The following is a 27672-nucleotide window of genomic DNA, read 5'->3' on the forward strand; positions in this document are numbered from 1 at the left end:
GCCAACGAGTAGCTATAAAAAATGCATTTGCGTCCCTCCCAAAAGGCAGGGAAATGAGCCCAACTATCTAAACACGACATATATGACTTAATAACTTCATTATCTCGATTGCGAAGGAGAAGTGTTTTAATTGCTTCGACACAGGGCCAATAAAAGAAACGCCATAGACAAACAACAAAAAATAAAATCAGGCTTAATGCGCAGTCTACACTAATGACGTGTTGTTTTCAGGGGAACAACACATCCGCTCCCTTTGAGCTCTTCCTCAGGCAGATGCTGTCTGACAACTAAATCCGTGGCAGGAAACAAGAAGATGTTTTTTTTTTTTTTCTGTTTGCGCTACAGAATAAATGTGTTTCAGCTCCTGTTTTAATGGGTCGTCTCCTTATATAATGCCTTATTTGTAGCCATGTCTGCTGCTTCTGTCTTTAGGGGAATGAAGTGTGCTACATGTTCAACCAGGGGCATCTATATCTAAAAGGCCCTTTCTGAAATATTTCTACAATTACGCAGCCTTGCCTAACGTGATCAGAGAAGGCGTGTAATCCTCGTGACACCTCTCAAACCATCACAGAACGACGACTGCACGCCTGCCGACGTGCCGTTTACTCACGAGCTTCATCTTCCTTTTCTCAGCACAGCGGCGCGTTTCACAACGCGGCCCTCGTGAGCCTTCACGTCTCTGCACTTTGGCCTCCCCTTCTCCTCGCTCCCCTCTCATCTCATCTCGCCGTCTCCTGCTCCGGCGCCGAACACCGCCTTCCGGCTAATAAAGTTTGACAAGCATAGCTAACCTTTTTTCTCCACAGGTCAGCCTCTAGCACAGCTCTAATCAAATGTGACGCTCATCAAGGTACACACCTGCCATTGAAGGCCTAATGAAAATGTCCGACAGTAAATTAGGGAGACAGTGCTGGAAGTCCAGCGTGGAGGGCCTTGACAAGGAGGGGAGGATGGGGAGGGGGTGGACATGCATAGCTCCAAAGGCATGAACATATATTAGCTAAAGTAACATGAATTCTTCCTGCGCAGTCATTAAAAACAAGATCTTGCATATTATAAAAGACTAGTTTTTAGGAACATAAGGCATTTTGAAATTAGAGCTAATGGCACGCTTGTTTGCACTTCAACTTATAGGTTTACAGAGGGAGTAAGATTAGATTTTTTTGCTTTAAAACTCCCGAGACCACACACAGGATGGTTGCTAGGTTACACCGGGCTTCCTCGCCGAAATATTACATGTGGGTGGCTGCGCGTGTCTATTTCTGACCGTGTGCGTGCGTGTGTGTATCTGTGTGAATGAAAGGCACAGAGGTTCCAACCTCACGGCTAGCTGCATGTGTTTTAACAGATGCACAGACTTTGTGAATGAGTGCCCTCGTCCAAGCCGCGGGCGGCCAACCCAGCCAGCAGCGAGGGTGCATATGCGAATGCGTATATGTGTATGATGTCAATTTAAAGAGAGAAAAAAAAATATTGCTTATAACAACTTGTTCCTTATTTTTTCAGTCTTCTCTTTCACCAATGGAAAAAAAAAAGGGAGTTTCAACTTTAACAGCTGGTGAGTGTATGGTCAGACTGGGAGCGATTTACGCCCACGAATGAAGATTTTCCTCTGGATAAGCCCCATTTTCCCCCCATATAACCAAAACATCAAGTTATTTATAACATATATGGGCTAAACAAGAGATATTAAGTTGCTTCTGTTGTTCCAGAACCATAAACAGATCTGTCATGAGGATTAATCCACCTCTGGGACCAAAAAATGAAGCCCAAAGCTGTGCCAATACCCTAAAAAGACTTGGTGGAAACCTTTTCATGTTGTTTCACTAGCTGTCTGCTTTTAGCTTGATTCAAACTCCACAGCTTTGCACATTTTTAAATTTGCCTGCATTGAAGTGGAGTAAGGCCCAACCAAGATGGCGGCAGCCAGTGCCACCGCATTGAGCTTCAAATCTTCCAAAATCCAAGATGGTTGCCTCAATCTTTACATATAGTCAAGTGGATAATTTTGTAAAATACATATCGAGGCAGAAAAACTGTTTTTGTACCATGCTTTTGGCTATTTCTGTAATAAAATTGGAAATTTTAACATCTACGAGCACTGACGCACTTTTGCGGTAAGCCCCAAGTGGACATTTGAGGAACTGCACTTGGTAAATAGCTCATTTATCACAGATGATATTCAAACATGTTCCTAATAACATTATTTAAGCTACTTTATATCAAATGAAATAGTATGATAACTGCACCCTTTAATTTGCCACTATGTTTCTTGACTCTCTAAGCAAAAGACAACAACAAAGAAAAGAACGCAACTTTTTTTGACAGTGTGACCTCCCTTTAACAGCATTATTTGACATTTATTTGTATCTTCCTACGTTCCTACAAAGGGCAGCATCGCGTTCACAGTTAACAAGCCAAAGAAGGCTCCTCATCTATCATGCTAATGCTAAACACTATCTAATGCACATTATGCGCAAAACATGGGATGGTTGGTGGAGGGTGGTTGGTGGCGGGGGGTTGATAAGTGACACACCAAGAGACACAGAAAGGGAGAGAAAGTGAGGTCGAAAGAGAGGAGAGGGAGAAAACAAGCTGGTAATGAAGTACCCACCACTAGTGGATGAGAGCTAAAGTGGTCTAACAGATCTGTCAGGCTGCTAGACTGTGGCTAATTATCCCTCCTCCTCTTTTGTCTGCATCCTTTCCTCTGCCACTTCTTCCCTCGAATTTACTCGTTTTTTTTTTCCCCCCTCTCTCTCCATTTTGGCTCTCCGCTTTCCCTTGTCTCCCTCTCTCTCCCTCCGTCTGTCGCTTCCATCCATTCCCATCTGTCTCCTTCCCCGTGTCCAGCCTCACTCCTCTTTCTCTTTTTCCTGGATGAGATTGGGTGTCTGGGGCTTAGTTTTTGATTTGCAAGTCAATAGTAATTTCTGTCAGGGAGTTTAAGTTGAGGGAAGTTTTAATGCGGCCCGCATTATTTCATACGCGGAAATGATACATTTGCATCAGAATCCCCCGTAGATTTTTCTCCCTTTTTCCTTCTCCCTCACATACAAAAGCGGCCGCGAGTTAAGGCTTTAGAAACTTCAGCAGTAATGATATATAATATGGAAGGAATGACAGCATTGATTAGCAGTTATGCAAGCGTAAACCTTTTGTTAGAATGAAGCTGAGGAACTCAGACAACCGGATATTACAGCTCAAATTCGAGTGCATTTTGTCACATAGGTGGCGGTCTAGTCATGCTGTAAGAATTAAAAAAAAAAAAAAAAAAGTAATGTTTAGGATATCAAACTGCTAAGCAGTGGATTTGAAATTCATATCTTCTTATCAAGACTTGGCTGCTGGCGACTGCGCCGCTATAGCGCCAAGCACGAACAGACAAGGATCCAGCTGGTAGCCGGAGAATTTTGGTCGGCTTGAAATTCAAGCGGCATTAAATTGAAGGGCGGCGGTAACCTTGGTGTCACAAACATTTCCCAAATTCATACCAATTTGGAAAATCTTAATTATCGCCCATAAATAAATCATTTCCACTCCTTTTTTTTTCCTTTTGAGATTTTGACGATTTACACGGGCCAAAACTACAACAGATGTAAAGTTAAAGTTACATGAATCATGCATGGCGTTAGGGGGTGTGTGTGCTCGCGCATATGCAGCATGAGAGTATCACAAAGGTGTAAGCATGTGTTCATGTTTTATGCAGTCGGCCGCTTGACAGAGCGTGAATGACGATTCCGGTGGAGCCTCAGGTCGGTGACACGCGACAGAATCAAAAACAACTCTCACCTGTCTGCCTGCGTCTGAGGAGGCCTGGACTTGTTGACCTTGGCGTAAAGCCCGTCGAGGTCCTCGGCGGACAACTGAGGCGGGTTGGGACCCCCCGTGGCGGGCGCCCCCGGCGACGGCGTGCGCCTGGCGAGCACCTGCGGCGAGGGCGGCTGCCGGAAGTTGCTGATGCGAGCGTAGTTGGGGTCGCTGTCGTCGTCCTCCACGTCGGGGAGGGAGGACGACGTGGCGTAACGTGGGTCGTGCCTGTCAAGACGGGGCGGGAATGAGAATCTGTTTGGCGACAAATGCTTCTCAACGGCCGTGTGAACTTTCCGGATCCGTCGGCACATTCCTGCGATTTAAGCCGACAAAACCCGACAGTGATCCGTACCTGTCTCTGCTGTCAGGGATCCTGTCCAGCTCCTCTTCACTCAAGGCCTCCAGTTTGCCCTTTGACGATTTCGCTGCATCTTTGGCCTTGTCGTCTTTCTTCTTCCCGAACCTGGACAAAAAAAGAGACACAGAAAGTATTTAGGACTCTGTAGTACCCACTGGTGTCGTTAGGCCCATTTTAGGGGGGGTCTTTTTCTTTTTTTGGCAAAAAACAGCTGACGAATTCAATATTAAATGGCCAGGATATGAGTTTAAATAAATAATTATATATGATCACTTAAATATGATCATAAATCTGTCTATTGTTGTAGCAATATATTTAAAAACAGACTGAAATAATAACAATTAGTAAATTCCCAGTCTTTGTTAACTGTTACGTGCTACGTTCGCTAACATCCGGTGCACCTCCTGGGGCTTAGCCTCCCCTGTCCTTAAAAAGCTAGTGACGCCCCTGGTCACACCTATATGAAGATTTCTTATAGAACCAAAAGTTCTCTAATAGGTTTAAATGCTTTAACGCGACTCTTTCAAAGACAATCACCTTATACGAGCTTTCCAAAAGTTGACCCACTCATGCTTCGCTACTCAAACTCATTCTGCGTGTTCATTAGGCTCCTCGGTGATAGATACGGTTGTAATGTCACAGCAGGCACCGGCAGTCCACAGAGTGTGTGTGGGCGTAGTCGTCACGTAGCATATGGAGAATGAATATTTTAACGCGATGCTCGGCGGAGTAGCCGTTAAGCCGAAGTGTGTTATGCTTTCCTTTCTCAACTTTGCCATTACGGCCGTCATCATCATTATCATTTTGCAGGCAAAATATACCCGTCACCTCCGTTTCGAGTTATAATGAAGCGCCACTTCGCTCTTTCAAGAAATTAACCAAGCCTTTCCTGGAAATCTCTCCTTTGCATCGGTTTCCTCACCACCACCACCACCACCGCCACCTCCTCCGTGTCATCCTCCAACCCACTCCTCTCCTCCACTCACCCTCTCCTCTCCTGCTGAGACAATCTAATGTCTGTGTTTATCTCATTAACAGCGAGGCACTTCTCATTACTGCTACAGGCAGATACGTGGCCTGAATGGTAACCCGCTGGCCCGGCCAAGTGGAAACCTGGACAGGGTTTGCCACGTTGGCCTGGCACCGTCCTGCCAGCCAATTAGTGTTGTTTTTAGCTAATCTACTCGCTTCGCTTATACCTGCGTGGGTTACTGTTGCCGGCAGCAGGTCAGAGAGCCGCCTTGATTATGTTTGGCTGTGAGGAATGCAAAAAAAAAAAAAAAAAAAGAGGTGGCCAATCTAATTATCTTGTTTTGATACAGTCACTTTATGGCACCGTGCAAACATTTCACATACTTACGGCCCACCTACTCCTGTTTGCTGTTTCCCACAGGATGCATCAATATCCTCTTTCCCTACATATCAGAACTTTCTTTTAACCAGAAAATTAACCCTACAACCTATCATTTCACCCAGGAAGGATGCACAGCCTTAAGCTTCGCCCTGGCCCATAAATTGTTATTTTGAAATCTCAACAAATTAGCATTCCACCTACACGTAGCATTGTCGACCAGGCACAATGCACTGTGAGCTTGCTGGAGGCATTGACTGTATAAACTATGGACAAACCCATCATGACGTCACCCACTGGATTCTGAAACTCGAAAATGAAGCCTCAAGTGTGCGGAGCCTGCGGTCGCCATGTTGGATGAGTTTTACTCCGCCCACACTCAGATACTCCAAATATGGACATGGGGGTTGCGTTGGGGCGGAGCTAAAGCACCCTTGACGTTGAGACCCGCCCACTCAACTCTCCGCTACCTGTTTTAAACCTTAACCTCCTGAGACATGAGCTGTTATTAGCAGGACCTAAGATGTATAGTAGTCAAAAAAAACTGTCCTCATATGTGGACACTGGTATTATTTTATTATTTATATTATAAAGAAATCACCCAAGTGTGACAAAATATAAAACTGTTTATTTTAATACCTGAACATGACTTAGTAAAGACAGAAAAATTAAGTCTCATCAGCCTCAAACGAGTTCTTGCTAATTAGCGACATTGGAGCTCGTTGCTGGTGACAAAATTTGTTTAAATTGTGAGTCATGTCGAATTAGAAAAGGCATAAATAAAGAAGTTTTAACCTTTGCTACAACTAGACGGCAGGCTAAATCATCCACTAATGAGAACAATGGGTTTAGATAAAGCAGAAAGCTTCATGTATCCATATGAGGACGCAGGGTCTCAGGAGGTCAATAAAATTACATGAATGAGTTACAAAAAAAGTTGTCATGAATAGTGAAATAAACTATTGAGACCAAAATAGTTTTTTTCTGTTAACATGTTTAATAATCGCGTAAAGTTGGGCTTTTTAACATGAAGGTCGATGGGGGATTTGCTGCCATTTGGAGTCAGTCTCAAGTGGCCACTTGATGAACTGCAGCTTTTTGCACTTCTGTATGGGCTTCATTGCTCAGACCTGGAGGTTTCTGTCTGGTCAGGAGACAGGCCTCTGCACCCCGGTCTCATGTGTAAACTCTGTGGAGCTTTCCTTTAAACAAATCTGCCTCTTTTGAAACGTTTAAACACTCCTATATTTTCCATACAGTGATATCACCGGTGCCACTGTAATAGTTTCCACCTCTCTTCCTTAAGATCACTCTCCACAGAAACAGTATGGGGGCTGCTGCTGCAGCATTTGTTTTTCTTCCTGGAATTATTTAGATTATTTTTGAGCCCAAAAGCAGCACTACCAATTACCTCAGTGGTAACCATATAGAAATCGTCATCGTCGGAAACAAAACATCCGCGCTATTTACCTCCCGTGCATCAATAGACATGTAATTACTCTACATAAAAATATATGATTATTCAAAATCCAAGGTTTATCTGGCTGAGATGCTCGGTAGAGTCGTCCCACCCCCCAACACACACACACACAGAGCGCCTTAATCAACATTCTGAGGGGGCAGAGGTCCACAGTTGGACCCATCATTATATCTGCATTAATTAGGAAAGCTTCTTTTTCTCACCGCATTGTCTGAGAAGAGATGGAAGAAAAGGAAGGGGGGCTGGCACGGAATTGGGGGTGGGAGTCCCAATTAGAGACATGTACCTGCCATGAAAGAGGTAGTTATGCCCCACTCTACTGGTATCTGGTCCCTTGTTTATCACCAAAACGCACAACTCTCCCGACTGCTTTGATAGCGAGCCAAATATCTGCCACAAATGTCGCTTTCTCTCCGTCTCCCTCTCATTCCATTTTTCACACTTTCTCATTTTCTTTTTATTAATCCCGTCTTAGGACCGCCTCTGCTCTGTCACTCTTTTCAGAAACCTGACAGTTAATTTCCTGTTGATTGCGAGTCTGCGGCACGCGTGAACACAAAAGACCCGTGGCGCACGACTCTTGGAGAAATAAATACCGCAGGTAAGCAGCCGCGTGCACAAGAAGACAGCAATATACATCAACAAAGGAGACGCACACATACTAACTCTGTGGGGAGCCGCAAACGCTCTCAAGGAATAGGACATCTCATTAACTTAGCATTATCTACCTACACAACCACTCCATCAAACTCTCATTAGGGGGAAGTGGGGGGTCCGGGTGAAGTCGGGTTGCTCTCGTGTCCCGTTTAATACGCTCCCTGCTGTCACGGGAGCTACCGGGAACCATTATTAGTGTGTCGTTGTCATCATTAGCCCAGAGCTCCCACCGTCGCCTCTTTGTCACCTCAGTGGCCCCCAGGATGGTGAGAGGGGAGGACGTTGAGCTGTAGGAACGCTCGTGCATTTACCGCAGTATATATATTTATATAAGAGTCTAGAAGCCAAAAAAATAAAGCTTCCCTGCCTATACGGTTGATCTGGAACCTCTCCGTTGGGAACAGATTGTGCTGGCGCAATGATCTGCAAGTAGCTTGGGCAATAGAGTTAACACCCAATGGCTTCGATTGGTTGTACGACTATTTGCGTGTTGAGGTGTTTCACATAAGTTGAAACCCCGAAATTAAATCTAAATGGTGTAACGCATCAGTCTTCAACGTTTTCAAATAGTTATTCAATTATTACATAGGTTCAAATATTCTTTTTTTAAATTCAAACATGTGCAACTGGGAAATTGTGGGGAAAAATTAAAAAGATATACATAAAAAATATCCAATCAACCAAAGATTTTGCGACCACCCCTGCAGTACCTCCACAGACCCCCTGTTGAAGATCTATGATGTAATGTGTTCATCTGCTTCCTGAAGAACCAATAACATCCGCTCCTTTTCTTTACGTTTGACTAGATTCCTTAAAACCGTCACAGTCGACCCTGACTTAGACAAAAGCCGAAGACGTCAAAGATCGACTCCAAAGCAGTCGGCTGGTAAGAAACTGGACTGGCTGTAATTACCACAGCTACTGTCAGGGAGGGGAGGGGAGCTAGCTCAGTTTGCCGTGCTCTAATGAGGCTCTATATGTAACATTGAGATCACAGCTGGCCAGTGAGGCGATGTCACCAACCTGACCTGTGCAATTAGCCCCCCCAGGATGGAGTGAAAGGGCCTAAAGGTGCAGGAGAGCGTCCCTATCAGACAAACGATTACACATCATTTCCTTAACAAACAGCCTCCGACTAAATATCTGCAGACTAAACAGCCTTTTCTGCAGAACGGGGAATCATCTCCTCCATTTTCAGCATTAAGAGATTCTTTGTTCTCCGCAAGTGTGACAACAACTCTGACAGCATGCTGTTGTGTGTAGTCTTAATAAGCCTTCCTATGTGTTGTAACGAGGAGTCAGTGGGTGGCTGGGTATCGCCAGGCATAACGAGGGGTGTGAGGATGCAGCGTGTTGGCGCAGTGGGTGGGTGGGTTGGTTGGTTGGTGGATGACGGGGGAGGAGGAGGATGGGGATCTAATTTGCGAACGCCTCGGCGTGCTGCGTTCCGAAGCGGAGATCGTCAAGACGGAAGACGTCTGGAAGACGGAAAAGCGTAAATAGAAACCGACAGAAAAACAGATTAGAATAAAAGGCCTAAACTTCCTAGCATAAAAAGCCGAACTGCAGTTCCCTAAACGGCCACTTGAGGCTAGTTCCAAAAGTGAGCCACAATAGAGACCCATGTTTGCAGCGTAGGTCAAAAAAAAGACCATTTTGATCTCTAGAGCTAAGTCAACTCATCTGGTTGATTTGGCAGTTTTTTGAACATGAGAACAGCCAGAGGCACCACGCTGAGCTTCAAAACCACTCTTCATCCATCTTTACACCCTTTTTTACAGACTTACTCGACCACGTGACGTCTGGCTACCTTAAAAGTTACCAGTTAACGCTTCTAGTCAATCCACAATCATACTGGAGGCCTGTGATAAGAGCATGAAACAGGCATGATGTGATTACACCTTTTAAGGTTTAGGTGCATATTACTTAATACGACTTAATAGGAGGTTCCCATGTGGCCTACATTTCTTTGGAGTTAATTAATGTTCCATCGATAAATTTTTTACATTAACATCCAAGTCTCCTTGAGTACTGCTGCTACTTTTATGCTGTGCGAAATCTGAAGTCAGAAGATATCCCGGTGTTTACCCTGATCTGCTGCCACGGTGATAGGATTTTCTTTTTTTTTTCTTTTAATTCTCCAGGTACACAGAAACTACACGGCAGCCTCTTATCCACAAGTACAGGCTGGTTTCTTTTTTCAGCGTCTCATAATGCTTGAAAACGGGTCTCACTTTTGAAACGCGACGGGATAGACGTCAAGTCGTGATGCTCGAAATTTAAGTTACCCTTAACGGGAATGGGAAGACATCTCGCGACTGGCATGATACGTTCTTTGGAGGAAGAAAAAGAAGGAGGAGGAGGAGGAGGAGGCGACAGATAGCTAAGAGTAAGTGAGAGGGTCGGCTAAATATCCTATTTGCCTTGGAGAATGAGCGAGAGTAAAGAAAAGCAAGCGCGAGGCTGAAATAAAGAATGACTAAGTAAGAAAGGGGGAATTAAATGAGCGAGGCAGGAAGCTGGCTGAACAGCCAATCTGCCTTTGAGAATAAATGAGGAATAAGAAACAGAGAAGAAGAAGTAGAAGTGAGAGAAAAGACGAGAGATGGATGGGTGAACCAAAGCTCCCGTGAAAGTACAGCTCGGCTGGGGAGGAATAAGGAGCTTAGGAATATATAGAAGGAATGGCGCGGCGTTCAGAGGCACGGGGAGAACAGTTAATCAGCCAAGCAGAAATGTTATCGCAGTAATTAGATTGCTCTGTATGTATTTGGAGAGGAGCGCGCGTATCTCGGCGGAGTTTGCAGCAAAGACGGGGGAGAGAGGGAGGCAGATACGGGCAGGGCGGAGGAGAAACAAACTGCAGACGGAGAGATTAACACTATAGAGGGGCTGTGATGTAACGCGGGGCCTTCTTCGCCTGCTCTGGCAACGCGGCGCCGCTTCGCCGTGAGACTGCTCGGAAAATATTCCGAGCCCGAAATAGACCGAGTAGCATCGCCGGCGGAAAATAGACAACGTGCCCTCTTTAAAATTGGTGCGGTTTCCTCCTGGAAGCGGGGGATCGGGCTACACGGCGGACCTGAAAGCCGGGTCACGCCAGGTGACGGGGAGCCGCCGCTGACTGGCGAGGGGCTCCGGCCAATCGCGGGCCTCCTCGGCGACGGCGCCGCCTTTGTTTGGCAGCGAGGACAGCCGGGAGGCATCGAGTTTTCCCCACAGGGCATAATTAAATCTATTTATCTGACTCCTTCCTCTCCGTATGCCCTGCACCCACACACACACACACACACACAACAGCAATATGGCTCAAATCAGCCTGAAATAATAAACAGATAAGTGAAAGCTCATAGTCTAATTTTAACTGTATGGGAGACACATTTGAAAACCTAGTATCACGTTTTGTCTTTTTTTTAAGGCTCTGTTGTCCCTTAATAAGTCTAGAGTAGAGATTTTTAAGACTGTCCTCTGCTGATGCTAATCGTGGCTGAAACAGCTTCATTTAGTAGATATTAATAATGCACAAGGGGAAGAGTGGAGGATATATCCGCTTTTTTTAAAAGTATATCAAGTCAACAGTGGAACACAGTGCAGCTTAGTGGCAAGAAACCAGCCAAGGAGCTCCTGTGTGAATACATAATAGTAAAAGGAGAGGAATCATTTTAATTTCCTCCTTAAATGAGTCTAATTTAACAGCCAGAGGAGAGAAGATTGAGACCGACAGGTATGAATGCGCTGCAAGTTGCTCTCGGGGGAGCGGGAAGCTGATATGGGGAGGCTCGTCTTAATCAACGCCTACGCCGGTCCCTCGAGTGCGGACACAAAAGAGAGGAGAGGAAGAGAGGGACGGGAAATGATGAGGGGGAAAAGGCAAGAGCTCAGAGAAAGGAAGAAACAAAGAAGAGGTGGGGGACATGGCAAGAGACAGAAGGGGTAGCGAAGGCAGAAAGGGGATGACCAAGTTCGAGGCAAATACAGAGAAACACAACTGCAGAGAAGAGCATTAACGCGAGGAAGCAAAGGAAAAGGAGAGAAGGAACAAACAGCGAGGGAGGTGTATGATATGCTTGAGTGCCGAGCCTTCCAGGGGCCGTCTGGTGAAAAATGGTCCCCCCTTTAATTGTTTGCATTCTGATATGTGGCATATTTTAGCAATTCCACATAAAGTCCGTCGCCACCGGCAATTTGTCTTGTCTTTCCTCTTCTCTCCCCACTTCTGTCAGGGGGAGCCATTAATATTTAACTAGACCCACCGAGCCGCGCCCCTCCTTCTCACACTCGTGTGTTGTCTCCCTATGTGTGGACAGTAAATACAGTTCTCCGTCGACCCTATATGTCCAGTGGTCATAGCGCTTGTAGTCGCTGTAAATAAGGTGCGGAGGATGAATATGGCAATACTCCAAAGCCTGGAAGTTGTTTGTCATCCATTTGTGTGAATTGGGCGTTTAGGTCACAGCATTGGTGCTTTGCGTGCTGTAGGTCTCACCTCAAAAACAGTTGTGACTCATCAGGGAAGTCTCCGGAGGGTGTCTCCTGTGGTGTCTGGCACCTAGCGGGACCCTTTGGGTGCAATAAGTTGAGGGCAGGCTTCCGAGTCAAAATGTTCTACCTACATTAAACAATGCTAAAGCACCTTGCGCAAGTGCATCGTCCTCATCCTGCTCCGCATGGAAAAGGTACGTTTTGGGAGTGTTTACTTGGTCCAGATCTCTCACCCAATATAAATTGAGAGGCAAAACGACTTAGCGTGCTAGAGATTTGCAGCAGCTTGAGAGTTTGACTTTGCACAAAGACATTTGAATGGTACCCAACCTATTGGCGCTACCTTTGCGATCTACCGGTTCACCCCTGCGGTAGATCCTCAAGAAGTTATGAGGTATATGAGGACTTTAGAGACCTGGCCAACACCTTTGGCAACATGTCATGTGTTTTTTAGATGTTCCTGAGCAGTTTTTGGGATCGGACAGGATGCATTGTCCTGCTAGGGAAGGCTACTTGTTGGTGTAAGTAACATCTCCATGAAGGAAATGACCAAAGGTTCCCCAACGAGGAGATCCAGGTAGGTCATCGCTAAGGGAAAAACAGAAAACCACCCCTCCTCAAATGTATTGGCTTAGCACCAAAAAATGCTGGCTTATTTACCACTGAAAACTATCTGTTAACTCGGTGATGCTTTTTTCTAAATTCTTAGCCTTTTCCCAGCTGGAGGCTGGCGAAAAGGCCAGGTCACCACGGCTCCAGATGAGAGCCATTGGCAGACTGGGAAAGGTTAGACTCCTGGCTCCTCCGGCCCTCCCCGCATCCTCAGACAAGAAACACTTAACCTTCTCCGTTTGGAAAGCACAGGTCAAGCTCTCTGTGTATCTGAGATACATGAGGGGGTCGAAGCAGAGAGAGACAGGGAGGGAGAGGATGTGTGCGGCGCCCTTGCATGTGTCTGTCATTAGCAGACATTAAATGACATAGGGAGACAATCCATCACACGTGGCATGAAGATGACCGAACGGGACATAACCGCCATTGGAGGTGTAATCGCTTCCTGGCGCCCTGCGCCCTGAGCATATGTGTAGGTACGCTCCAATGCTAATTGGTCGTGACTGTTTCCTGTGGCCACATGAATACCTTTAATTGGCCGGTGAGTGATGGGCAAGTTGGCTGCCGAGATGCCGCTGAGCCGTCTGGCCGATACAAATGCGTCTGCGCTTCAAACGGCGCGTCCCTCGGGGTCAATTCAGATGTCATAACTCGATAGGGACTGATGGATCGCGGAACTGATCGAAGCAAATGGGAGTCTCATCTCACCGTCTCATTTGATGATTAGAGCGCGGGCAATAACTCACCGTACAGAACGCGGGTATCGTGTTGCTCAGCTGGATGACGTTAGAAATCAAAATGGAGCGTTCCTAATGAGATCTCTACTATCTGGTAGAATAAAATAACAATGATCGCTAACGTTACACATTGATCAATTCTTTGAAGGTTGCCCCTTACATAAAGTAGGGTCGATTATAGAGGAAATCGAGATAAAAACTGAATAATTTGTCTGACTAAAGAGAGAAAATAGAGAGCTGATTCGTCGCAGCCGCAAAATTCCATTCCAAATTGGGAAGGAGGAGGTAAACAGGTTGTTCAGAAGTCTATGAATAAAGTAATTAATTCTTCAACTGCTCCGGTGGAGCTACTTCACAGTCCCTGCCTCACCCCTCCCCTCCTCGCTGGAGCTCTAAATAAGAGAGAGTAGCAGTTGTGAGCCGAGCGGTCAGGTTGGATGCAGGTGTAGTCGGGGTATGAAAGACGGGGAACATAAAAGCCTTTCGTGTGAGAGGAGAAGGGGGGGGGATTTCAAGGGGAAGGAGTGATCGTCGTAGAGAGCCACAGAAAGAGAGGGGTGGGGAAGGGACGGCGGAGGCTTGTTGCGACTGCCCCTTTATCAGCTGATATATATGCATGAGGATTTCCTCATCATCTCCGCTGTCAATTCCCCGTCCCTCTGATATTTGACTGACAGCTCGCATCAACACCAATAAACCCGCACATCGTTTTCAGGGGGGGGGGGACGCCGCCCATCGCCGCCGAACGGAGGGCGGAAAACGGAGGGAGAAAAAGTTAATTTGTTTTTTTCCGGCGCCTGCCGACGGTGATAGCGCCTGTGTCTGTTTGCGAAGTTGTAAATTAGAAATGTGCCTCAGTAGCGAGCACGGGAAGCCTCATTTTCAAGCAAAAAAAAAAATACTTGGCAGCTTTTTTTATTTAGGGCGTCAGAGAGCAAATTTTGCACCAATCTGAATTATGAAAAGAAAAAGGAAATAGCTGCCGTGTTGAGACCACCTTTTCTTCCACGAGGGGTGATTCGCTACACGTTTCAACGCCACGGCGTGTACTTACGGGGGCCGCATTAGGAAGTGTAATGGCACACAACTTTTGAGGAGCTTCAACTAACAGGAACCGGCTTTGATAAAATGAACACACACGAAGGAAACGATAAGGCAGACAGATCCAGAAAGGAATGCACGGCGTGTTATTTAATATACACCAGGTAAAAGCAGATAAGAAAGGTCATATAAACCCTCTGCGAGATTTGCATGGCTGCGCCTTCCATTTTAATCACTCCTGCGCGTATACAGCGGGGAGGACATACTCTGATTAGTAAGCCGCGGCCGTGTGTTCCATACATGGCGAGCGTTGCAAACAAAGTGATCCGTGGCTCGGCATGCATTATTTACGGGGAGATAAAGAGATGAATAGGAGTAATAGGCGAGCGATAATGCGCCTCCACGAGAGATCGCGAAAATACGCGGCCTTATGCATATTTAACAAAGAGAGCGCTAACATTAATACTCTCCTGAAGACTCCTCTCCAGATCAGAGCAGCTAACAGCCCTTAAATGCCAGATGAGATGCTGGATCAAAGAAATCCACCTGCCGAGCGTTAACCGACGACGGGATTAGGTAACGCACCTTCAGTGTACCTACCCCCCCCTCAACGTCACAGCTTAGAGTCGGTGCTAAGACGCCCACACAAACATGTCACAGGGATTTTGGTGCTCCTACACCTGACAACCAGGGCCAGTCCAAACAGTTCTTGACACTCACGCATTAACTACGAAAACGTGATTAGGACTACAGCAAAAACAGATCCACCTTTTTCGACGAGATATTCTCTTCAGGATAAGCAGAACTGAAACTTTATGGTTAAGTGGCAAAGGAATAAAATCCAAGGTATAAGCAGGTGCTTGCATGCCTTGTCTTTTTTTTAGAACAGGCAGGGGGTCTCCGGGACCTCGCGGGGCTCCTACCGGCACACTTTAATCGTAGAAAACGGTGAACTTGTGCGAATTCGCGCAAGACTCGAAAGCTCATTTTGTCCGATGTCGTTCGGTTAAAATCAATAGTTCACCCGAGGCCCGGGGAGAATCTGGAAAGAAAGAGAACGTAAAGAGGGAAGGAAACAGAGACATTGCGGGGCGGGAGAGAGTGGGCTCGTCGCGAAGCTGGAATTGGAAGGGCTCAAGGGAAGAGGAATGAGGAGGTGGAGTGCACAATAACAGCGGTAATCCATCTGAAATCGTGCAGCGGCGGGCCCTTCTCGTTTGACACCGAGACTTTGGTTCTGCGGAGCACAGCCCACCAGTGACTACCTTTCAACCCCGCGCATCCTGCCGCTCCGCGATAGGATAAGAGCGGAACGGATGGCGCTAATTGGCTTGCTTCCCTGTCGGATTTCTCTCGGCGCCGCGAAAAAAACAGAGAAGTCGGGGGAAGAGGACGTGCGATGCTGCGCGCGGATTTGTAAACAGCAGATCAGAACGCGAGCTTTCGCGTCCTGTAAAATTGGTCAGAGGTAGCGGCGGCTCTAGACTGATCCCGAGTGACTGACGGGACAGACGGGAGCTGGTGGGGGCAGTTGAGCAATGACGCATCCGGTGGTTGTTGACACGCACTCGCGCCGAAGATTTCACATGCATCTGCGAGTGGTTGAAAATGGAAAATACACACGGCTTCAACATCTGACTGTCACTTATGTAGGAGTGACATAATCAGAGGATGTTAGTCACAAGCTATAACCGTCAAAGCCTGACCTCCTGATTACGTCATGTTGGATCAAACCATGACGCGTTTATGAGCTGCACACTAGAATTAATTCCACGATCAAGGGTGAGAATCTTATAAATATATCACTTTGAGGTATAAAGCAGAGGGAACTCTAGCCTTTCCTTTTAAAGTAAAATAATATTTTTGGCAAAGGTTTACGGTGCAATTTAAATGTCCTTGTTTGATGGCGACATCTGAAACCCCTGACCAGGTTCATCTCTTTGTTCTACAAGAGTACGCGGATGTGGCAGCGATGTTGAGAGAAAACAGAAGAGCAGCGTGACTCCCAGTGTTAGTCTTTCTGCGGCCTGTCAGTAGCACGGCCCCCGAGGCTACGTTCCAGGCGAAGACTTCACTGCTGTCTGCTGAATACAGACAAGACAAGCAGCAGTCAGCCGCTGCCGAGGAAGGTCTGAAGGGCACTGCCATTTGTCTTGGCTTATTTAGCAATCAGGGAGACGAGATGCGAATGGGGCTTTGAGAGCCCGGTGATGAAAAAGAAGGGGAGTCACATCTGAGGCCGTCTCACTGCAGAGCGGCAGGGACGCGCACAGAGTGAGGAGAACGGGACGCGCCGGAATTAGCATCTTCAATCTTCGAATGCGGCACCTTTTTGGCTAATGACTAGCACTGCGTGGAATCAGATGGGAGGCTTATTTTCCACACACCATAATTCATCAAAAAATTGGCATAACCCCAAATACGTTTTGATAATATGTATCCCATTTCACAGTAGGTTTGTAGCCTTGAATCTGATCATCACAAGATCTTGATATGCAGGCAGAGTGTGCACACGAAATGCTTGATTCTTTATGCTCTTGCCCACAATACGTATTAAACTATTAACTAATTTTATAAAATAATATCACAAAATGAACAACTGTGTTTTACTTAATGAAACATGATAATGACACTGAATAACTGGTCACTCTACATCCATGTTACCTCTGAATTAGGAAGAGAAACATCAATTAAATGTAACAAATGGAGCCAATTAGAAGTGTAATGTAACAAAGTAATAACTTAATACAGTGTGATATCAACATAAACTAAGTTGTCATAGTTTAAGGAATCCTAACTTAGCGTATCCTATCTTAACGTATCCGAACTTTACGTAACGTATTCTAACTTAATGTATCCGAACTTAACATATCCTATCTTAAAGTATCACAACTTAACGTAACATATCCTAAGGTAACATATCCAGACTTAACGTAACGTATCCAAACGTAACGTATCCTAACGTATTCTAACGTATCCTAACTTAACGTATCCGAAGTTAACGTAACATATCCAAACATAACATATCCTAACTTAAATAATCTGAACTGAACGTAACGTATCCAAACTTAACTTATCTTAACTTATCCTAACTTAGCATATGCCATCTGATCATATCCAACTTAATTTAACTTATCCTATCTTAACTTAGATTAACATATCCTAACTTAGTGTATCTTATCTTAACGTATTCAAACTTAATATAACATATCCTAACGTAATGTATCCTAACTTAACTTATCCTAATGTAAAATATCTTAACTTAATGTATCGTTAGCCTAATAGCATAATATAGTCATTAGTATAATAAAGTCATTAGTATACAGCATACGTTATTAGTATATATAGTATTTTTATTGTACAAAAAATGACTTAGGCAATTATGTTAATAGGCTAACGACATCCTAATTGTAACGGTATGAAATGATGCTAATCATGTAACATGAAGTGAACAAAAAGTGTGTGTTTTCCAGAGGTCACCTAACATCCAGCTGTTTGCAACCTAATGCGGCCAAAAACAACTTACACTTCAAACACTGGCACGGCTAAACTAAACATTACAGCCACTGAAAGAACATGGGTGACTTCCAACATTTGTTGTGCTAGCCGTTTGTTGTGCACACTTTCATTGCAGGGCTAAATTGAAGTCATATGTTTATAATTTGCCCTTTTCCTAATGCTGCCATTGGAGAAAAATAACATTTGAGAGCTGCAATCAGATTGAACAGCGCAATACTCCCGCTAATTAAGTCATATTTCAAGTCCAATAACAATCACGCTGGCCAGATAAAGGCCAGGGAGAGAGGAGTGTGTAATGCAACAATCTGGTAGCTTTTATAATACTCATTCTATTGTGGAGTTGGAGAAGGAGTCTGTGTTTGTGTGTGATTGAGTGCAGTTGTTGCAGACAGACGTATAGTCGAAAGACTTGAAATGCGAAGTAGGTGCATGTCTGTGTGTGTAAATACATTGCAGATGCGTGCCTGCATTCATATTGAATAATAGGGAACTGTGTTAGAGAAGCTTTCTCACTGGTACCTACAATGATGAGATATATTCATTGTGTCTGAACAGAAATATTGGATAATTAAAGTCCGTAGCACAGCTATTCACCTCCTACAACGCCTCACATTTTACCTTAAAAGGCAGTGGCACAGTGAGGCGTTGGATGTGTGCCAGCGTGAGGCAGTCAATCAGTGTCAGTGACCCTGGTTTTGCGGCGTGTCCTGCATCTATTCCACTAGTCAGACTCTGATGCCGAAAAGTGCCTTTATGAGAGAAACCGCCAAGTACGAAAGGCTTGTCAACATCACCTAATGTGGACATTCAAATGCACAGATATTTTCAAACTGACGTGGTGGCTAATCTGTACACTGGCTCATCAGCAGCATCTAGATGAGGTCAGCTCTGTGTGTTGGCTTCCTAGCTTCGGAGGCTTAGAGGTTGCCCTAGCTTTTCTAGTTTTGCTTTCTAAATGACGAATACACACCACTACAACCGTAAAGACTTTGCAGAACATATGTACCAGTTGGCCATTGACAATAGTCTTTGAGGTGTGTTCGAGTGCAACTTTTCAGTTCAGATAGAGGCGTCAGCTGTCAACGCCATAGTTGGCGTTTGCTTCCGGTAGCTCTTTGGGTGTCTTGGTCTAGTTAAAGTGTGTTGAAAACACAAAACCGATTCACAATCAGTGTGGGAGATCAAGAAGAGCATAAAAAGAGTAATCATGCAGCGCAGATGTAGTGATTTCCTTCCGTTGAAGTGTCAGCCTCAACATGTTCTGATTTTTTTTTTCCAGAAACTATTTCACAAAACAAAGACAAGTGTTGAGTAAAGCCAGCCTGAGGTGAACTGCATTTCAGCTTCACACTTAACCGACATTTGTAGCTCTGCATCTCCGTGTGCACGTCCTTCATGTTGCCCTTCCCATCCCGGCCCTGCTCTCCACTACCAGCCTCACCGTGCGAACATCTCTTCCATTACTGCCCTTGACACTGTGGCCGATTGGATTCTTATCTACCATCTGTAGGCCAACGCTCAGCCTGCGCTATCTCTCGTCACAGCCTAATTGAATCTCAAGTGTTGGAAGTGTGGTGATACACTGACCACACCGTGTCACTGCCAATAGATAAGGATTGCTGCTGGAGGATTGGGCTACCACCAATCACGATGGGGACACTTTGATAAAGGGCTGACAAGCGCTTTAGGTTGGTACTGGGTCCGTGGGACTTTACTTAGATTGAGAAATAATGGATACCCTCCATTACCGGGAAGGTTGTGTTCATATCCAATAATCCAATATCCCATAATCCTGTTGTGCTCAGTGGGGTAATTTGTTCAAACTTAACCAGGGGAGAGTACGCCGGGGTGCTGCTCTTTTCTATCGATTTCTACATAAAGCTGAAAATCTACTGTTCGCTTCTGATATTATTCCTTCCTCCACAGCTCAGCCTGAACTTTTACAGCCAGAAGAAAACAAAGTACGACTTCTTCCCTTGAGCCTGAGCGCTAAAGTAATCAGTTTTGTTGATGTTCGAAACACATCTAGAGATCATTTAAGATCATTCTTCAATTTAGAAAATGAATGTACCAACATGCCGCTCTCTGGAATGGCTTTGTCTCAAACTTGCAAGTGGAACTTAGTATAAAAATACTCATAGGTGATGATTGTTAATATATAGTAGGTAGTTAGGATAGAAGATCTCCTACCTTAAGAGGCCAAATCCCTTCTTTTTGGTCTTCTTCTCCAGCTCCTCCCCAGAATCATCTCCTTTCTTCTCCTTCTTCCCTTTGCTCTTCTTCTCCTTCTTCTTCCCTTTCTTCTTCTTCTTCTTTCCATCCTCTGCGTCCAGGTCCTGGCGAGAGGAGCTGCTGGCGGGCGTCTCGTGACCGGAGCTGTGGTCCGACATGTCGTCGTCTGGCGAGGGCAAACGGACCGTTGATATGAATGGACGAATTTCAATTTCGCACGCATGGTAAGTATTGCGTGTTTCACTTCTGAGACATCTGCTCAGCACTGAGTGTGTGTGCACCTGGACGGGTCGTACCGGCAGCCTCGTACCTAATTTAATAAATTTGCATCCTGTGCCAAATTTCTCACGTTTTTCATTTTCGACATTATCTCGCGTGCACGTGCGGCCGTGATGGCGCGCATCAAAAAATACGCTGCTCTAAGATATAAAGTTGTTCCCTCTAAATTGCTGAGTGGATAAAATCATGTAGCATTTCATTAAGGTACTTAGACTAAGCGCTGTCCCTTGGCAGGCCTCGGGCTCTTCTTGAGTGCCAGTGTGTTATAAAGCCTAAGGGATGTGCATTGGCAGCGTGGCCTCTAATTTAAAATGGATGCAATGTCTAGGAATTAATCCTGTATTATAGCAACAGCGACAGTCGTGCATTAAAAAATGGACGGCGGATGTGAGCGTTTGAGTTCTTCCTACCGTCTTCAGAAGGACCCTCGTAGGATTTGTCGATGGCGTTCCGGAAACTCTGGTTGCACCCCCGGCCCCGGACCATGTGCGGCCGCGGGCGGTGAAAGGGCACCGGGGCCTGGATCTGACTCTGCTTGGCCTCCGACATCGCCGTCTGGAGACTCTCCAGGGAGCTGGACTTCCAGAGGCCCAGGGTCGGACCGAACGCTCCTCCAGCTGAAGGCTCTGAGAGATAAAAGAAACAAACAAGAGAGGGTGGTTTGAGGTCGTAAGTGCTAAACTTTTTTTTTTTTTTTTTTTGCCTCAAATATCTGGTGTGTTCATCTATTTCACGGAGCAGATTCCAGTTTCCCCTCCAGCAGGATGTTTCGGAAACTGTTTACATAAAATTTGCATTAATCACAACCACCTACAGTATCGGCTGGAGCTGTGGCCCCAGATTTACCTGCAGCTACTCTGAATATATTTGCAAATTTTGCATGTTTACAGCACTTATGGATACACAAGACCACCTCTAGTCCATTGAAGAGGATCTTACTACAGCCATAACCTAGCCAACCTCAATTATGAGTGATGATCCAGGGTCTGATCTTGAAGGGTTTGTACACGAAGCAGCACGCGACTTGTGTCCAAAAAAACAGAGGTTTCCACCTTGAATCTGCTCACTTCAAAGTTTCAGATAACTTAAAAAGACAGACGGCCTGGAAGTTAATTGTTTAAGAGCACCCGAGGGACCCCAAAACGCACGAATGCAAATCTAATTGTCTTGTTTTTCCACAATCCCAGCATTCAAACAGGAGCGGAGAGAAGAAGCGGGGAAGAGAAGCCCGGCTAATTGATCGAGGAGGAAGCTTTACTCCAAATTAGATACACGGCCGCTGATAAAATAAACCAGAATCATTTTGAGATCATAAGCTTTTAGCGAAATTCTGCCCACCGCTTACGAAACATTACATTTATAGAGATCTCCCGGGGTAATATTTCCGGATTTAAAGAGCATTCAACTTTCTAAAATCTTAATGCTGCCCGCAATTCAATTTAGGTTTCTATAAGGATTGGAGGATGGAGTTTAAAAGGATGCATTAAGAATTAGCCCCTACTTTATCCATCCGTGCGTCGCGTCGTCCGCTGTGCCAAAGTGTAGCAGGTGTAATTAGTGTCGGACATGCTCAGAACACGGTCAGTCCTTGAAAACAGTGTTTCTTTGACATTTATGGTCTGAACATAATGTAGTAATTAGAAATGAGATGTTACTGCTTTTCTCATCTTGCTCAGCTCATGTACTTAGGATACCTACGACAGAAGACTAATATGTGTCATTTTTTTTCAGTAATAATCATTTTTACTACTCTTTCTGGTCCTTAGAGTACCTTTATAAGGATTTATTTGGTCTTTACTTGTAGAAAAGAAGCTGAATATGATGTAATTTATTTAACTTGTGATAGATTATGTCTCGCAGCCCACAAAAAATAAAGGTAATGTCACCAAACACTGGAAATAAAAGTTCTGAAACTATTTCCATTGAAGGATTAAAGGATTAACGATGCAAGAAAACATTCTAAGTGTGTGGATAAACCCCATGAACCAGAATTACTGACTTTATTGGGTGTTACAAATACCGTATTTAATGTGCCAATCTCAAAGATCTCCGTTTTGTGCACTTTGCCGCCATCTGTGGTGATAAGCAGTAATTGCAGCTGTGTTTTTTGGAACTCCTTCATCGTCAATTGCATGGACCGTATTTTGCTAAACTGAGTGAACAGTTCCCAATTTAACCGTTTATATGGATACTAAATAATATGATCTGATAAAATATATGTGCGCTTACTTGTCACAAAACAAAAACATTAGTGTTTCGACATGCAGGAGTTCATTCTGCACGTCATGAACCACTGAAACTGTCGGTAATTGGAAGAAGATGGATGCACATATCATACTGCTGTATAGACAAGAATGCAGAAATGCGTCATGTCCCCCCGACGACATCACTCAATTTGATTGAAAATTCCTTCCAATCAGGATATTCAGATTAAGATGGACAGATTAGGTGCTTTTTATTCTGATTGGACTTCTAGTTTCGATGTCAGCCCAGCAAAACGTGTCGTCAGTGAGTTGACAGTTGACGTCTGGTTTCCATTACAGTCATATCGCAGTCACTGTAATCAGTCAGTGTGTGTTTAGTAAGAGTGAGTAAAGAGTAGAGTAAATGTTACTGTAGCTGTCTTAAATAACACAATGGACTAGAGCAGGAGTCTTCAATGTTTTTCAGGCCAAAGACTCCTAAAGCGATGGAGAGATTAAGTAGGGAGAAATACATTTTTACATGATAATACATGATTATTATCATTTTGCATTCAATATTAAGCTATTCAGATAATACACAGGTTCAAATATTCATGTGCAACAGTAGGGGGGCCGTGCAAGTGCCGTAAACGCACCATGCATACGTGGTAATATGTATTATAAATTAAAATTTGTAGGGGAAAATTGCGAGAGAAGATTAAAAAAATATGTATAAAAAATGTCCAATCAACCAAAGCTTTTGCGACCTCCCTCTCAACAGGCCCCCTAGGGTTCACGGATCCCCTGTTGAAGACCTGTGATCCACCAGCTCATCAAAGAGCAAATCCGTTGCCTTAGCTCCACCCAGTCCCTGTGGCAGACAGATAATTGGGTGCTGAGTGATGAGTCACTAGCAGCTTGTGTTAATGTCTCCAGAGACGCCCAGTTAGTTAGACTTTAAAAGCAAAGACTTTCATTAAATTTCAGCAGCGGGTCATTGGCACCATTGTGTTACCTCATTTGGCCACAGACAGCGACTTATCAAACATTTATTCAAATGAAAATCTTTGACGCTGGCACTTTAAAGGTATAAATCGTAGACTGATGCCTAAAATTTGTATCTATGTTTATAGGGACCATATTAAAAAATAAAAAAAATTGAAAGCTTAGACGTAGGTTGAGTAATCTCTATCAGCTCACACTCACACAATTTACCGGAACCCTTTTGGATAGAAGCTGAAAAATGTTAATACCCAGAAATATGAAGATGAAATGTGGAAAGAGAGAAAGGTGAAGGGAAAAAGAGGAGAGGTTTGAAAGAAATTGGATGGGGGGGGAGAGTGGGAGTCTTATAGGTGAAACTTAAAGGAGGGGAAAGGAAGACGCGATGAGTGAGGTGGAGGGGTGCAGGGACAGGTGAGGAGCAGTACTAAGAGAACTGACAGGCTCATGCATAAGCAACAGAGAGGAGGAATAAATGAACTGCTATCATACTGTACTCAGGGACGGCCTCCAATCGGAGGGGGGAAGAAATGGGAGACGGAGGAAAGGGAGCGCTGTGAAGGCCACAGCTGATTCAGCAGGAGATTGGAGCGGAGGGGGAGAGCGGAGGGCGGAGAGGGTATCAGGAAAAGACGGGAGGAAATACCGAAGAGGCTGAGGAGAGTAAATGTCATGCAGAATAAGCGGCTGTTAGAGGAGGAAACTGAAGGACGAGTGACCCATCCTAGTTACATGACAATGAAGAGTGACAAGTACTCTTCAAAGACAGGTTTCTCGTCCTGGAAGTTCTCTGTCGGGACGACTTTCTCGCATCATCGCACTCACTGCTTAAGACAGTTTTTTTTTTTTAAGTCATTTTAGAAGCTTCAAAGCTCAAAAGTAGAGCGGGGAAAAAAGGGGGAAGTGAAACTGAAGCGGGCGATAGAGTCGGAGGAGGAGGGAAAAGTAAGCGAAGCGTTGCTGCCTTTTAAGTCCTAAATTGACTTTTTGAGAGGAAGTGGGATTTATGGGGAATAAGGGGTTATAAATAGAGAGGGGGGTTGAGGAGGAGGAGGAGGAATAAAACGCTCAATTTGAGAGGCAGGATTTGTGTCACAAATGTAATTACGGCTGTCCAGCTCGCAGCCTGATAGAATTAAGCTCCTTGCCAGTGCACTGCTGCACTGTACAGAGAAACTGTGTGTGCGTGTGTGTGTCTGAGCGCGTGGGCACGTGTGGATTTAGCACAAAAAAAGAAGAGAATTTTATTAAAGGAAATGATCCTGGCTGTATGAGATAGTGGTGCGTGCCCTTGACCGCCCCAGATGAAATAGCACGAGAGAAACATGAGCGCAGTTCACTTTTGCTCAAATGTGTTTGTATGTGCGGCGCGCTCATTCCATGCATGTCAGGCGGTTGAGGCTGGAGGTAAATGAATAATGAGGGTTTAATAGGATGGATGAGCGGGTGGGGGGGGGGAGAGGTGGCTATCATCGCCAGCTCGATCCAATGGAGGGTGAAATCAGCGTTTATCACATATCGCTGCCCGCTGTGCCAGCAGATGCTCTCGCGGATCCGTTCGCATCACGTCCGCCTGATTGCCACTGATTCAAGCTGGTGCACATATTTGACAAACAGCCTAACAGCCAAAAAGGACACGATGATGGGCAATGCCCTTCACAGCTGTAACGCTCGCGCAGCCAAGATCAAATCGGAGCGGCGGCGTTTTTCGCTTTCCGATAAGCTGCAGCGCAGGATGACGACTTAACCATTTTGGCATTTGGACACACTGGAGCTGTCAATCTTAGGAAAACAGAAGAAGTTTTCAAAACTCATCAACTCCGGTTTTGTTTGTCTTCTTGGAAACTCCCCGTGTGGGCAGTGGGGATCTGATGTGTCATGAGGGGGCCCAGGCAAGGAGGAAAAGTAGTAGGGTAGATAGAAATGTGGTCCTAGGGATGTCCTTCTCAAAACTCCTAACATCACCTGATGTTTACCCCATGTGGGCAGTTGCGATCCGATGTGTCATAGGGTAAAAGTAGTAGGGTAGATAGAAAGGTGGTCCGAGGGATGGGGTTGTAGAGTATTGCCAGTGCAATGTAGGACAATATATCATTTATGGGGGGTTTACGGTTGACTTCACAAAACATGTCAAAAAAGAGCCCATCTAGGGACACTTCTCTTATTTTTCCTTCCACAGGTCCCCAAAATATCGGTTGGTTTACAAGTCATGCCAGAGCACATCTGCATGTGCGGAAAACCAGTGGATTAAACCATTTTCATCCCATTGAATGGATTTTTCTATCGGAGGGTCGACACCACCCCTCCCAATCCGAGCAATACAATCTTCCACCAAAGATTTTTTCTGACCAAGGTGGTTACATAAGTTGATAGGTTTGTCATTTTGATTATTAGTGGTCCATTTAAGCACAGCGACCATTACCAAATCTAACATGTACAACATCGTTTGCAAAAATGCGGTCAGATGATGGCAGACAGAAAGGCGATCCTAGGGATGGGGTTGTAGAGAATTACCGATGTAATGTAGGACCTATATCATTCATGGGGTTTACGGTTATCTTTGCAAAATACACCAAAAAGGTACCTATCTTTTAGGTCCCGAAAATATTGGCTGGTTTGCAAGTAATGATAAAACACATCTGCATGTGGGGAAAACCACTGGATTAGACCATTTTCCTCCTATTAAATGGTTTTCCGGTCAAAGGGTCAACACCACTCCTCTCAGTCCAAGCAATCTAATCTTCCACAAAAGAATTCTTCCACATGAAATCAGATGAATTCCAGCTTTGTTTGTCTTTTGAAACAACTGTTTGAACAAATCATGTCTTTCTTTTTTCACATTTCTGTCCTTCTCGGAAACTCCTAACATCACCTGATGTTTACCCCATGTGGGCAGTCGCAATCCGATGTGTCAAGGGGTAAAAGTAGTAGGGTGGATAGAAAGGTGGTCCTAGGGATGAGGTTGTAGAGCATTGCCAATGCAATGTAGGACCTATACCATTCTGGGGGGTTTAGGGTGTTCTTTGCAAAACATGGGAAAAAGGTACCCATGTAGGGACACTTCATTTTTACTGGATTAAACCATTTTTCTCCCATTGCATGGATTTCCTATCCAAGGGCTGACACCACTCCTCTGAATCCAAGATTTCTGCCAATCAGGCCAGTCTGTTCTGACCGAGGTGGTTACATAGGTTATATGTATGTTGATTGGGTTGTTACTAGTGGTCCATTTAAGCACAGCATCGTCGGCAACAAGGCTGTCCGATGACAGCAGAGCCACTTAAATTCTAAGACAGGCCTGAAACTCATGAGGAGGAAAGATGAAGAGATGTTCACGCAACTAAGCAAAAAAAAATAGCCATTATTGGTTGTTTCTAGAAGATGTCTTCCCCATCATGCCACACCGCTAGGCAATTTCTGAGCACTTGAGTTGTAATGAGCATTTTTCAGCAGGTGTGGTCTTAATGGCATAAAGTCGCGTTTCTAGTGTCTGATGTGTGAACGCAGCACCAAGCGTTGAGAGAAAAAAAAGAAGAAGAAGAAGAAGAAATCTCAGAACCATTATCCAGGATGTTCTAGTCCTGGGTGGCCGGGGCTTGGTACATAGAGCGGGTTGTCAGTCCAGTGCAACAAGTGGGCCATTGTGACTGTAATGCTCTACTTTAACACAGAACAATTGAGCAGTGTTTCTCGGTGTTAAAGAGTCATTTGAAGTGGTAATAATGTTGACTATAAAACAGTACTTACTCAACTTGTTGACACTAAAAGCAAGAAAAAGCTCAAAACTAAGAGAGTGCCAATTACCACCGCAAACCGTCACCTGTATTCCACACTAAACACATAAGTAGCTGCTCAAACCTCACCATCGTGACTACTTAAATATCCAGTCCGGATATCTAGTGTGTGGCCGGATTTCAGATTTA

General features: G+C 44.9%; 1 protein-coding gene across 3 annotated transcripts in view; it reads right to left on the bottom strand.

Annotated features, from left to right (window-relative positions):
* pard3ba (par-3 family cell polarity regulator beta a) overlaps positions 1-27672 on the bottom strand; it is a 144329-nt gene that overhangs the window by 32907 nt on the left and 83750 nt on the right. For all 3 annotated transcript variants that reach the window (XM_047576989.1, XM_047576988.1, XM_047576990.1), the window contains 4 exons: positions 20975-21190; positions 20244-20451; positions 4169-4279; positions 3796-4041 (listed from right to left, as the gene is read on the bottom strand). In XM_047576989.1, the coding sequence (XP_047432945.1) occupies positions 3796-4041; positions 4169-4279; positions 20244-20451; positions 20975-21190 (781 nt within the window). The remainder of the gene's footprint in view (positions 1-3795; positions 4042-4168; positions 4280-20243; positions 20452-20974; positions 21191-27672) is intronic.

Source organism: Mugil cephalus, chromosome 23, assembly GCF_022458985.1.
Source record: "Mugil cephalus isolate CIBA_MC_2020 chromosome 23, CIBA_Mcephalus_1.1, whole genome shotgun sequence".
Taxonomy (NCBI): Eukaryota; Metazoa; Chordata; class Actinopteri; order Mugiliformes; family Mugilidae; genus Mugil; species Mugil cephalus.